Source organism: Hibiscus syriacus, unplaced genomic scaffold (assembly GCF_006381635.1).
Source record: "Hibiscus syriacus cultivar Baekdansim isolate YM2019G1 unplaced genomic scaffold, ASM638163v2 tig00111099_pilon, whole genome shotgun sequence".
Taxonomy (NCBI): domain Eukaryota; kingdom Viridiplantae; phylum Streptophyta; class Magnoliopsida; order Malvales; family Malvaceae; genus Hibiscus; species Hibiscus syriacus.
Window position 1 is genome coordinate 518,085 of NW_024062984.1, and position 13,526 is coordinate 531,610.

Sequence of the window (13,526 nt, forward strand, 5' to 3'; positions counted from 1 at the left end):
CACGGGCCATCTACTGACAAACAGCTTGTATAAATCAATGCAACAGATGATGGAATATCAATAATTATTTTTTCAGTCTTTCCAATTGCTTTGCTTCTTTAATCTCTCGACTTTCCGGGGAACACTGAGTGGGAATCAATATATATATCTTTGGACATGTTAAGCTTCATTTTAACTCATTTGAATGCTGAAATATACTTCCTCTGGTTTTTGTCATAATTATTTGCTTGCAGGTGGTTTATGATACTAACAAGCTTTCAGGTTTGGTCAAGGAGAAGAAGAGAAGTAAGACTTGGCTTGACTACTATCAAAATAAATACGAAAGGAATCCGTCTATGAGACCATTACTGAAGGTTAACTTTTTGCAAATAATGTGACAATTAACATCTAGAGATATTTGTCTCTACCCTTGCTTTTACATTATTAAGTTGCTTTCAATAGTTTGCTTTATCTTTTAGAATTCAACTAGAAATAAAGCTGATGAGCTCATGGTTGTGTGTGCATGTTTTCTTGGATAACTGACATCTTTTGATGAATTTCTCTTCCATCGAGCAGACGGGTTTCCTTGGCCTTTGGGGAGAAAGCGTAGATGCAGTCGACATTTATACAGCGAAAGTTGAGAGATAATCTAGAGATGTAACATTTCTTTTTATGCAGTCAACTTTCCTTAGAAAATCAACTATATTGCTTTGGCACATTATTTTTATGAAGTATTTGTGCCCAACATCGTATTGGTGTATGATTGTATGTCCAGATATAGGTGAAGGGATATGATCCTGTAGTGACTCTAAATGCATGATTTTTTAATGACTCCTTACTTTTTATGAAGTATTCATGTCTGACACTCGTGTCCAACACTTGAATATGGGGATGTGACCTCTAAGGATCCTCTAAATACATGGAAAAAATAGAAAAAACTTAACCATATCCGTATCGGATACATACCTATGTCTTACACTTACACCCAAGCTCGAGTAACGTAGACCTCAAATACTCATTTTAAGATCCCCAATTTGTCGACCAATGTACTGGTTAGTTGTTCCTTAAGCTTATTATGTCCATAACCGGTAGTAAGCATGGTTTCAGACTCAATAGCTTGTAGTTTTAAGCTGCATGCATGCATCATGCATGAATATTTAATCATTGGCTTCAGTTTCTAAATCCAACATTATTGCTTGAAATGATTATCTCAATAGTATTTTTTTTTCATTTTTCTTTCTTAATCTTTGAACTTATCAAACTTATTTGCATTCAAATAGTGTAAGTGAAAGTGTGTGTTCTTAATCTTCTGTTCCCTCCATGACTGCCAGATATCCCCGGAGAGGGAGAAGATTACTAACAACCCTAAATCAATCATGCCGGTAGCGTTTGTTTCCTTCAAAACTCGATGGGGAGCTGCTGTTTGTGCACAAACTCAACAATGTAGAAACACGACTTGACCGAGTGGGCTCCGGAACCACGAGACGTGTACTTGGAAAACCTTGCAATTCCATTTGTTTTTCTCACAATCCGGAGGCTCATTGCCGCTGTTGCATTGTTCTTCCTTACATTCTTTTTCATGATTCCTATCGCAATCGTGCAGTCCCTTGCTGATATAGAGAGCATTGAGAAAGCAATTCCTTTCCTTAAACCTATAATCCAAGCGTGAGTTTTCTTCTTCTTCTTCTCTATAATATTCTTGGTCTTTCATTGAATAGCAAAGGAAATTGTTGTCGTCCTTTTATTGCTTTTAGGCCAAGCTTCATTAGCAAATAACTATAGTAGCTACTAAAACTTTCTTTAGCTTAAACATTTTTTTTACTTTTTACACTTTTCGTTCAACCGCATAAAATTAATAGAATTAATATTTCTGCAGGAAGTTCATAAAGTCATTCATTCAAGGCTTTCTTCCTGGGATTGCTCTGAAGTTATTTCTTATATTTCTGCCCACAATATTGATGATAATGTCGAAGTTCGAAGGATTTATCAGCCTACCGGCTCTGGAAAGGAGATCAGCAAGTAGATATTTTTTCTTTCAGTTTATCAATGTGTTTCTCGGAAGCATAATCACCAGAACTGCATTTCAGCAACTAAATCAGTTCATACATCAGTATACTAAGAGTATGTTCTCATATAGCCTTATTCTCTTTAGTTCTATCACTGGTCAAGCGTACGTTCATGTGCATGTGCAGTCGTAGTATTTATTGTCATCTTTTATGTTGTCTGTTTTATCCTTAGTGGCCTTGAGAGTTTAGGATCTAATTTAGCAGTGGTAACATAGCTAGTACGGCTAGTGATTTTATCATTCAAATATTTCTCTTATATGTCCGCATGTGGCAACTTGTAGGATACCAAAGACAATTGGTGCGTCAATTCCGATGAAGGCAACATTCTTCATTACTTATAATGGTGGACGGTTGGGCTGGAGTTGCTGCCGAAATACTGAGGTTGAAACCCTTGATAATCTACCACTTGAAGAATTTCTTCTTGGTTAAGACCAAAACGGACAGGGAAGAGGCGATGGATCCCGGAACCATTGGTTTCAATACCGGAGAACCTCAAATACAGCTTTACTTCTTACTCGGTCTTGTTTACGCTGTGGTTACTCCTATCTTGCTTCCTTTCATAATCGTGTTCTTCGGGTTGGCTTATGTCGTATACCAAGACTGTTTGTTCTGTGTTCTTTGCAGATTCTTACTCTCATACGTACTTAAATGAACTTGTAGATCATAAATGTCTACAATCAAGAGTACGACAGTGCTGCTGCATTCTGGCCTGATGTTCATCTACGTATCATTTCGCATTAATCGTCTCGCAGTTGCTACTAATGGGACTACTGAGCACAAAAGAAGCTGCCTCATCGACGCCATTGCTTATCACCCTTCCTGTATTGACCATATGGTTCCACAGATTCTGCAAAAAAGCGGTATGAACCGTCTTTTGTCTGGTATCCTTTACAGGTTGGCTATCTGTTGAACCCTGCTTACATGACTAGAAGTAATTCAACATACCCCCATCCAACACTTTTTTTGTTTGTAGGAAACAATGATGAAGGATACATTGGAGCGAGAAAGGGAACCGTACTTGAGCTTGAAAGGGTTCCTTCAGAATGCCTACATGCACCAGGTTTTCAAAAGTGCCGATGACGACGACATCGATCTAGCCATGCGAGAGTACCGGGAAGAGGAACCTTCCCTCGTCGCTACGAAACGCAAGTCGAAAAGGTCTACACCGTTTTCAAGCAAACATGGTGGATCACCCCTCCCTGCCTGAAGCAAGCACAGAGCTCAAAGCCTGAAAAATGCTCAAGTTTTGTGGTTCATAACCCCTTCACTTTGTACATTTAGGTGTTTGGGAGGTTAAACTGGATAAAGTCCCCACATAAGCTGCTTTCCTCAGTTGGCAGGGTGCTGTTAATACAAGTGTCCCGCATGATGGTAAGGTATTTAAAACTAGAAACTTCCAGAACTAAAAGGGCAAGCCACTTTGTATCTTCCTCTTCGACCGGAGGTGGTTATGTTTTTTCTTTGGTTAAAATTTACTCTTTCACTTGTATATATCTAATGGTTGATTTATATAATCTGATCAAAACAATCAATTATTCTGATTAATTTATTTATTTTTTTTATAAATTATTCTCATAATTTTATTATATTTTTTATTAAATGGCTTTTATTTTCAAGTATCCAAACATAACCCCTTCTTACTTCTCGAATAACGAAATCAAGTCTTCTCTTTTTTTTCCGGCACTTAAAAGCTAGATCTCCATGCTCATGGCGACCGTTGTCAGCTGAGTCACTATCAGCACCATCTTCATCATCAAAGCTCTGGCGACGCACAATCCCAGGATCATACGGCTGGCCTTTGGTAGGAATAATATCCGACCGTCTAGACTACTTCTGGTTCCATGGACCAGACACGTTCTTCAGGTGTAGAATTGGTACTAATGTTCCCCGGATTACAAGCCGGGCTGAAAGAAGAAGTGAGAAAACCATCCCACCCATCACGAGCTAGAGTTTAACTCGGTGGAAGATACGGAGCTAGTGAACTCAGTTGTTTACGAGACGTTGCGCTTCAACCCGCCTCTCACGATTCAGTTCGCTCGAGCGAGGAAGGATTTTGAACTCAGTTATACGGTCGAATAAGCAATGTGCAGGATCGGCTTCGTTAATACTAGCTAGCGTGTTTCAAAGGTATGATCTAATCAGAGGGGGATCTGGTAAAATCACAGCCGTTGAAAAGGCCAAGACAATATCCAAATCCTTATTTATTAAAATACATTGTTTTTTATTTTATTTTTCAATTTTTTTTGTTTATATGCAGAGATTTTTAGACAGAATTTATTTACAGAGATTACTTTCCATTACAGACCGCATATGAATGATTGCATATGAAGACTGTTCAACTATTTATTTATTTATTTATTTATTTATACATGTATTATATTTAATTTGTATTTGTATTTTTTTAATTTTTTAAATTACCGAAGATCTTTCACGGAAGTTACTCTCAATCTGGTATTGAGGGCAGCCTACCAACCTTCCTCCCCTTACCTTATTGTATATAGAAATAGAATTTTGTTGTTGTTGTTAATGATATAAACTCATAAAATTGGGTAGCCAAAGCTTTGAAGTAACTAATAATTAAAAGTTAACAGTGACAATGTTCTATAAGATATTTTTGAGTTTGAATCTTTGTAGATAAAATATATTCGAGCTCAAATCATTACCAATTCAAATCAATGCAGACAGATTTCGAACTCGAACATATTTTGTTAGCACTAATCGTATATTTATAGAATACAATAATTGGCGTGGCAAATAGGATTTAAATGAGATGAGACAGATGATGAGCTACTCGAGATCGATTCGGTCAAAGCTCGATAAATATTCGATTCGAATGGACTAGACCTGAGTTTGAGCTCGACTCGAGTTTTTAACGAGTCAAAACGAGCTATTTGATACTCAATTCAAAAAGCTCGTGAGCAACTCGAAAATATAATATATTAAGATTTTTTTTATAAAAAATTCGAGTTTGTGTTTTAACCTTTAATTGAATTAAATTTAAGATTTTTTTCTTTACGAGGTTCAATTCATGATTTTGAATTCGAGTCGAGTTTAAAAATTTTAACCTTACGAGTTTTCAAATCGAGTCGAGCTCCATTTCAGAGTTTTTCAGTTGAGTCAAGCTTGACTCGAATCGTTTACAGCCATATCAGCAAACAAATAATACCCAGACTAATATATTTGTGTCTCGGATACTGAAACTACTATTATGAGTTTGTTTTTTAGTCTACATATGCATGTCTATACACTTACTGTATAAGTCTATAAAGTTCAGTTTATGCAGGGGATATTTGATATTGTATACTGTGTATTTTCAAGTGACTGCCTCGACCAGCCTGACTAAGGTAAATTACATTCTCCATCATCGAATGAACGGCCCCTGCGACTGGCTGGTAGATCGAGTTGCAGGGCTGTGGGTGAATTTTAGATTGTGAATCAATCGTCGTAGGTTGCCAAGGGATTCTGGATCACCCTGAAAAGTAAATTAATTAGCATGTGGAATTGTTCAAAGGCATTGCTTTTCTTCTCTAGAAACACAGAATGTAGCTTACTTGGAGGATATTGACATATTTGTACTCCATCAACTTCCACGGAACGTAGCTTGACAATTGTTGTCGTGTCCTACATGCAGAAACAAGTTCCAAGAGAATGAACCGGTAAATATGATATATACACGTCTATATGTATATAGAGAACATGTATTTTTTTTTTTTGGCTAACCTTTGGTTTTCCGATAGCCTGAGATAACAACCGATGATGTTCCTCAGCAGGCGCGGCAAATTTTCATCATCTTCTTCACCGAGACTTTCGATCACTTTCGCCAAACATTGGCTTACAGCAAGATATCGTTCCGCAAGAATGAAACAGTACTTGAGACCTTTCTCATTCAGTAAGATTCTGTAAATTATAAATGTGGCAACCTGTGGTGTACATGATATTAGCAGCTGATAATGTTAGTTTCAAGGATTTAGCTAAGTATGTTAATCCGAACTCTTTTTTTCCCTGAAGTACCCGTATCCGACATATTTCTAATATGGATATACCAGGTCGTTATCTTTTAAACATATGAAACCTTATGTCAGACATGTACCAAGGTAACATAGCTGTGTACAGAAATTTTTTCCCTTGCAATTTATCAAGCCTGAACATTTTTATAAGCCACTAGGTGTTGTTGGTTTTGATTCATATCCAATATTGTGATAGATTTCTCTATTTAAGAACCACTCACTGTTTTTGACAATGTCCTGCCAAACTCCAAGCAGCGTAGGCAACTAGGAAATATCTGGGTAGAAAGAAGGTATTCGACCACATCTGGATCATCAACCTGCACAAACCGAAAACTTGATAAAGACGAGCCAAGAGATAGTAAAATACATTAACTGACAAACCGTTCAATTCAACTCCATGAGTTCTAATGATGCAAGTATTCTGCAAGAGATTGACATGAGAACAGAAGAGAGGATGTAAGGGAAGGCTACCTTTGCTAGTGAGCCAATGACACCTAAGCTGGTGAGCCTTAGACATTCATAGTTCCTTTCACTGCTCATGGTGTTCAGGAAGGGGTAAAGATACACTGGCATAGTGGCTACAAAGAAATATTTCAATTAGAACAGGTTGTGTAATGCAACCAACAAATTATGATAATTTTTTAAGCAAAACAATTGAATTTTAAGACTTATGAAGTTCCTAAATTAATCATGTATTTGGAGGACTAAAAGTGCAGTTACCTCTGACGAATGCCATCTTTGTATCAGGGTGAGAAGCTACAGGCTGTAAATATACAAGGAACGGATGTATTTAAGCTTTTCAAAGAATTAACAATTACCAAAATCCAAAAATACATAGACAAATTAATACAGACTTCACTAGTGTTAACCGAAGAATCATCTTTGAAGTTCTCAACTCCAAGCTTAAGATATTAAAATAGGCTACAATGACAAGAATTCATTTTGTACAATAAAACACCGCATGTTTGGACCAATATCCATTGATAGAATCATTGAAGTAACAGGCTAAAACTTGCCAATGTTCATGCACAAAAATAGAACTAGAAGGATGGACCTGGAGAAGCGCTATGGCATTGCAAACTTGTGTTACCGCTTTGTCTGTGATGGTATCGGATAATAATGGACGGTAAGCTGAAGTTATTACCTGAATAATGAAAAGATATACAATCATATAGTGGTACGGGCATTTTATCTATCAATAAAGCTTTCAAGTCTATTATTTTTCTTGGAGAATAACATTGGTCAGATGGATAAGTAGTACTGTTCTAGAGATGCATGAGAATTGATTATTACAATGAGTAAAATAACAACATTAAAATTTTAAATAGATAAATAAACCATGCTTGCTAGATGCATGAAATCTACTGTACTTATGAACAGTGAGTATAAGATACAAGTACGTGCTACATAGGAATGAGTTTATCGTCTTCTTCAATTTTTTATTGTAATATTAAAGAATCGTTCGTATTCATATTTGAAATTGATGTTAACATTAATACTTAAAAAAATGAAATGCCAAAGACTAATACTTAAAAGCAATAAAAATAAATAGGTTGAAGTAACATAGAATAGAATGAAATAGCAAAACCTACCTCTAAAAGGACCTTCATAGTGCCAAAAGAATTCCATAATAAAATTGCCAAATTCTCACAAGTGTGTCTATTCTGAGGAGATACGAAAAGATTACAAATGAGCCAAAAATATCATACTTATTACTAGAAAGCCAATATTATATCTAATGATCAGAGCCCTAACTTTGGTGAAATAAGATCTCAAAAACGAAAAGAAATGAGAGTAACGATCATGAAAAAAGAGTGCAAATCCTTTTGAAATATCAAAAATGGTTCAGTCATTCTTTAATAACCCAACAAAAACTGACGAATAAGATTCCTGAGATGTTCAAACTCTTTCAAATGGTTTTTTGTATTATTTGATCACCTTTTTTTAGAAAACAAAGGAAGCTGAAGCTATACCTTGCAGAGAATGTCTAGAGACTGCTCTCGGGTTTCAAGAGAATCGAGTCCTCGAATCAAACGAGTGATGCCGGCAGTAGCGTTGCGGGTGGAGTCGACTGCCGCGGCACCTGAAACCATTTCGTCCGTCGGAGAGAGACTAGAAAGGAAGACAAAAGAACAGAGGAGTGACTATAAAATGCTGTGAGAGTGTGAGTAGCACAAGGAAGAAGAGTTGAAAACGGTAGTGATAAAAGGAGAGGGGGTCGTACGTTTCCTTGAGCAGTCGCCCACTCACACTGAAATTCTCAGATTGTCTTTTGTTCTCTTTGGACTTTTTTGCCAGGTCGTCAATGGCGACAAAAGTAATTGGATTAGCAAAACCAGATTCGCTGATTTTGCTTCTACCCACATGGACCACAACTTCAGGCGTTAAGGGTTTCAAAAGCGCTTATTTTTTTTGGTATATTACGTATTTAGTATTTAAATTATCAGTTTTAATCCGTTTTAATATCTAAACTTTTAATTTTTTTTAAAATAATATCTAATGTTTTGTTTTTATTTCATTTTAGTACCTTACCATTCAAAATTTAACGAGACAGCATTTTTTATGGGTAGACTACACCATTTATCCCTCAATTATCTTTTAACTCCTATTTTGGTACTAAAGATTAAAAATTTTCAATTTAACTACTCAATTTTCAAATTGCTCTTTTTTTAATCACTATAATTTATTTTATTAGTATTTTTTGTGACATGACCTTTTTTTTATTATTTTATATAAAAAATAAAAATAAAAAAATTGAAATTTAGAGTGATTAAATTAGGAGTAATTTGAAGGTTAAGTAATTAAATTAAAAAAAATTTAAACTTTAGTGATCAAAATAGGAGTGAGAAGATAATTGAGTAATGGATGATATAATTTATCTATAAAAAAGATGCCATGTGGAAATCAACCGTTAAGTTTTTAACGGTGAGGTACTAAAACAAAACAAAGATTAAACATTAGGTATGCTTTTGAAAAATTAAAAGTTTAGATACTAAAATAGACCAAAATTGATAGTTAAAGTATTAAACACGTAATTTACCCTAATTTTTTTTGAAAAAAAAAACAAATCAGTATTTTTAGTTCAATTACTCACAAATTCTGACAAAAAATATAAGATATAAATTTATATTATATTTTATATTTTAGTGATCTAAATTATTTATAAATGTATATCTTAGTATATTTTATATTTTGTAAGTTAAAAATATAGTATATTTTGTAAGTTAAAAATCACTAAAATTCCACATTTTTTTTAACTTCAAATTTTCTAATAACTTGTTTTGATTATATGGAACTTTCTTGATTAGTCTTCGACGAGAAATAACCCAAACAAATACAGACCACGATAAAATTCTGTAATGAAATACCATTGGACTAAAAAAAGAATAAAGAAGTTGCAAAATTAAAAATAATCTGAAATTATGCGTATAACTATATTAGTTTTTATTTATGAATTAAAAACATATTTAAAGTTCTCTATTATACTTGATTAATCGGTACCTACAAATCAATTATACTAAAATATATTATAATTATACTCAAATCTAATTATCACGTGATTTTCTCTTTTTTATAACAGTCATCATTATTAATAATCTTTTTTCTTATTTCAGTTTTAATTAGGAGGATTATATCACAATTAAGTATAGGTTCGAAACTAAGTATAGTTTCAGAGGGGCCACTGCCCTCCCCCCAAAACAAATTTTCTATTATTAAAAAATATATATGAATAAATATCTATTTAGACCTTCAAGTTCTGATTTATTTTGATTTTGCCCCTCCTGTTTTTTATTGTTAATTATGCTTGGCTCCATTGAACTAAGTTTCTGACTTCGTCCCTGAATAAATACCTAAAGTATATTACTTTTTTTTTATTTAAGTACCTAAAGTAGTTTTTGGTCAAAATAAATACCATGAAGACAAAAACAGTCTTTTTGGATTCAAGGATAAACGACAGGCATGATAACAGACAAAAACAACATCAATTCACCATGAAGATCACAACATGACACACGTAGAATGTACAGTTAAAATACTAACATGTTGCAACTTTTAAAGTAAGATAAAGCGATCAGAAACTAAAGAACAATATAATCACCAAGGGTCACAGATAGGGGCTTACACTGATTCTAGGTCCTACCTCAAATTGTGATGATAAAGTAGCATTACTTTCTCCTCCTAGACATGAAACTATTTTCAAGATTCCAATTAGACCCATCTTTTTGTACTTCAGATCTGGATGACTGACCTGCCCAATTGAAGGTAATGCTAGTCAAAACAACCACCATTACTAAGATCCTCGATTCAAATCTACGGTACAGAAATTTTAGACATAACATCTAAAAGTTGCACAAAATGTCAATGTTCAAAGCACTCTATGGTTAACAGCCATGCTAGCACAACATACCTGCCTCCGAACAATTATAAAAAGTTCATTCGCCATGGAAGAGCTCAGACAGTCAACGTTAGAGCGAGCTAGCAGTGTCATATGGCTGAAGACCTCATAAACCTGCACTAGATGAGTGTAAATGGAACTGGCACATACAACTTTGTCCTTATAAAGCTTAAGAGTGTAGAAAAATAATAAGCAGCATAAACCTTATAAAGACTTTCTACAGTCAATCCCTCCAAGTAGTCCAGGATTCCTGAGAAGTAACATTAAACTAATGAAGAACACAACAGCAGAAAAAGATAAAGAAAATTCAAAAGCAAAAGCTTACCTACCATTTATATGAGAAGAAAGTGGAATGAGTTCCCTTGCATGTTTTGTGGCAAGTGAAGCCATAATCTGCTGAGCAGAACTAACTTCAAAACTAACAGCAGAGCCCACATGAGTAACTAGTGAACCAAGAATCTGCATAAAGCCACATGAAAGTCTCTTAAAGAAAATGTACTTAATCAGATAAGGGAAGATATTGATCCTTACTTCCTGTCTTGAATAGGAATCAGCAAACTCTTCAAAAAGGTGTTTAAGAAGAAAATTATTGAAGGTTGTATTCAAGAAGTTATGCTTGATCAATGCATTTGTGGGAGCAAGGAACTGGCTCAGGTATATGTTGCTCTTCTTTGGCACGAAGATTGTTTGAATTTTGCTGAATATATTCCAGAAACTCATTTTGTTATTTTCTTGTTTTTCTGTTAGGAATATTTCCTGGCCTTCCTTTCTTTTGCTGAGTAGGTATTGGCTTGCAAAGAACAAAAGGCCAGTGATCTCGAGGTTTTTCAAGGCCATTCAATTCCTTCTAAATCTCTTGACAGAGTAGCTATAGATAATGTGTAGATATAGAACAGGGTATTAAATTAGAACATATATCTTCAAATAAGAAAGAGGATATAGAAAACATGTATTGCCAAATAAGGAAGAGGGCAAGTTACTTACACTCTTAAATTGAAGGCTAGATCGCAATGCATCTAGAATGGATGCCTCAGTGTTGTCAACAAGCAATTTCCCTTTGAGTTTATTCTTTTGCATTGTGCGATTATGTGGTATCCTAACAAACTGTAAATGCTCACGTATCTGTGAGATTATCCTGCGAACATTTAGTTGTGTGGCAGAGAGTAGTAAAAATTGAATCAGACATGACATGTGCTCCGCATCAATTGTTCTAATGCATGATAGTGCTATAGTTATGACCTTCAATGTGAAGAAATAGAATTAAATTAGATATCAATGCAAATGCAACATAGCACCTTAAAATTTTAATTGGTTGCTAAAAATATCTTGCAATGATGAAAAGAAGAGGGATCAAGTCAAGTCTCTCCAGTCAAAAAAAAAATGGAAAACCCACTTGAAATGAAAATACTTTTATATTGTTAGAGAGTATTTAGTTGGGCTACTGACATTAAATATTCTGAAATCAACAAGCAGGAAAATATATAGACATACATTTAATGAAAATGCAGGAAGGACGAATGAAAAGTGCATTAAAGGCAAGTAAAGATGATTATGGTGATCAAATTACTATTTGGAACTCCTCTGCAGATCTAGGTTTAATGTTATTAGTGGCCGGTTCAGTTCATGTTGTTTCCAAACAGTTTACTTCTCGTTGCATTAAATAGCTGTATTATTGTAAGAAAAGAAGTCAAAATATTGAACCCGATATTTATCAGTCTTTTATGCTGAAGAGCAGAAAGTGTCAATTGCATTACCCTTGCAATAACTACATTACATTACAAGAAATGTCTCTATATAATAGAACATTAAAATAAAATTTTAAAGGAAAAAATAAGGTAAACCACATGAGGGGAAATTAAAGAGAAGATGATATACCTGTTCTTGCAACTGATGGTCCAAATTAAGATTTGAAAAAGAGTCGAGCACAGGAACAATTACAGATGGGTCCTCATGAAGCATTTGTTCAAGGGAATCAACCACAGTCTTGTTATTCTGATCACCAATGATCTCAGGCAATGATCCAATTATCTCTTTTTTCAAGTGTAAAGGGCAAATGGAAAGCACTTGCAATAACTTATCCGTGAAGGAACTAGGATCAACAACAAAATCAAGCCACCGAAACTGATTAATGATAAGCCTAGCAACATCGTCTTCAAGGGACAATGACGTTTCGGAATCTCCGGAAACCGTGTCAAAATATTCAGGAAGTTTCTCAAGGAGCATAATTTGAAGGTCTAATTGAATTGGTGCAACCAGCAAAATATGTCGAACTAAGCTTTCATTTCTAGCGGGTCCAAAACTACTTCCGTGTGAAGATATGAGAACCCTGAAAGCATTTAAATCAAAAACAAAACAAAAAATAACACGAGGCATTTTCTCATCGATACCAATAGAATAAGCAATCTGAAAACCTTAAAGCACCTTCCAACTGAATCCCGCAATATTTTCAACAAAACATATATAGAAAGATGGATTAATTGATTAATCCTAAAATTCAATAAATAATAAAGATAAGGCTTAAAAATAACTAAATAGAATCTAATACACTAAGATGGCGTTTGGTTGGATGGAATCCCTTGGAATTGGTGAGAATTGGAATCTAATTCCACCACTTTCTCATGTTTGGTTCAAGTTTTTCAAAGGAATTGGAATCCCTGATGGAATTCAATTCTATCAAATGAGAGAAAGTAAATTTCATCCAAAAATTGATGAAATTCAATTACCTTGTTGGAGGAAATTGAAATTTGACCATACTACCCTCATCAATCTTTTGGTAACTTATTCATATATTGAATAAAAATATTTTTTTATTATTTCGGGTCGAGTCAGGTTTCTAATTCATATATTCGGGTCGGGTCGGGTGAAACTTTATTTTGGTCGGGTCGGGTTTTTTTAAGTGTGATATTCGGGTCGGGTCGGGTTCGGGTTTAGGGTGAAAAAAACCGGACCGACCCAAAAATATATATAATTTTACCTTATATATTTAGGAATTATTACAATAATACCCCTCTTTATATATATTTTTTCAATTAAGTCACTGTTTTTATTAAATAAAAATATTTTTTTATTATTTCGGGT

The 13,526-nt window shown here is 34.5% G+C and overlaps 2 protein-coding genes and 1 pseudogene across 2 annotated transcripts; 1 reads left to right on the forward strand and 2 right to left on the reverse strand.

The window, feature by feature from the left end:
- Positions 1-224: 224 nt before the first annotated feature.
- On the forward strand, positions 225-3,473 carry LOC120153326 (annotated as a pseudogene).
- Positions 3,474-5,406: 1,933 nt separating this feature from the next.
- LOC120153327 lies at positions 5,407-11,168 on the reverse strand. Its single transcript, XM_039165309.1, has 15 exons — positions 10,980-11,168; positions 10,778-10,907; positions 10,652-10,698; positions 10,461-10,562; positions 10,162-10,301; positions 8,277-8,408; positions 8,026-8,164; positions 7,645-7,716; positions 7,107-7,196; positions 6,773-6,815; positions 6,524-6,630; positions 6,274-6,369; positions 5,766-5,965; positions 5,597-5,666; positions 5,407-5,517 (listed from the first exon to the last, which is right to left on the reverse strand). Exons 1-15 carry the CDS (start codon positions 11,166-11,168, stop codon positions 5,407-5,409), a joined length of 1,668 nt encoding a protein of 555 aa, XP_039021240.1.
- A 91-nt stretch (positions 11,169-11,259) lies between these two features.
- LOC120153255 (Fanconi anemia group D2 protein-like) lies at positions 11,260-12,742 on the reverse strand. The gene is made up of 3 exons (XM_039165245.1): positions 12,324-12,742; positions 11,433-11,687; positions 11,260-11,316 (listed from the first exon to the last, which is right to left on the reverse strand). The coding sequence occupies exons 1-3, from the start codon at positions 12,669-12,671 to the stop codon at positions 11,296-11,298; spliced, it is 624 nt and encodes a 207-aa protein (XP_039021176.1). The 5' UTR covers positions 12,672-12,742; the 3' UTR covers positions 11,260-11,295.
- Between the last annotated feature and the right edge of the window lie 784 nt (positions 12,743-13,526).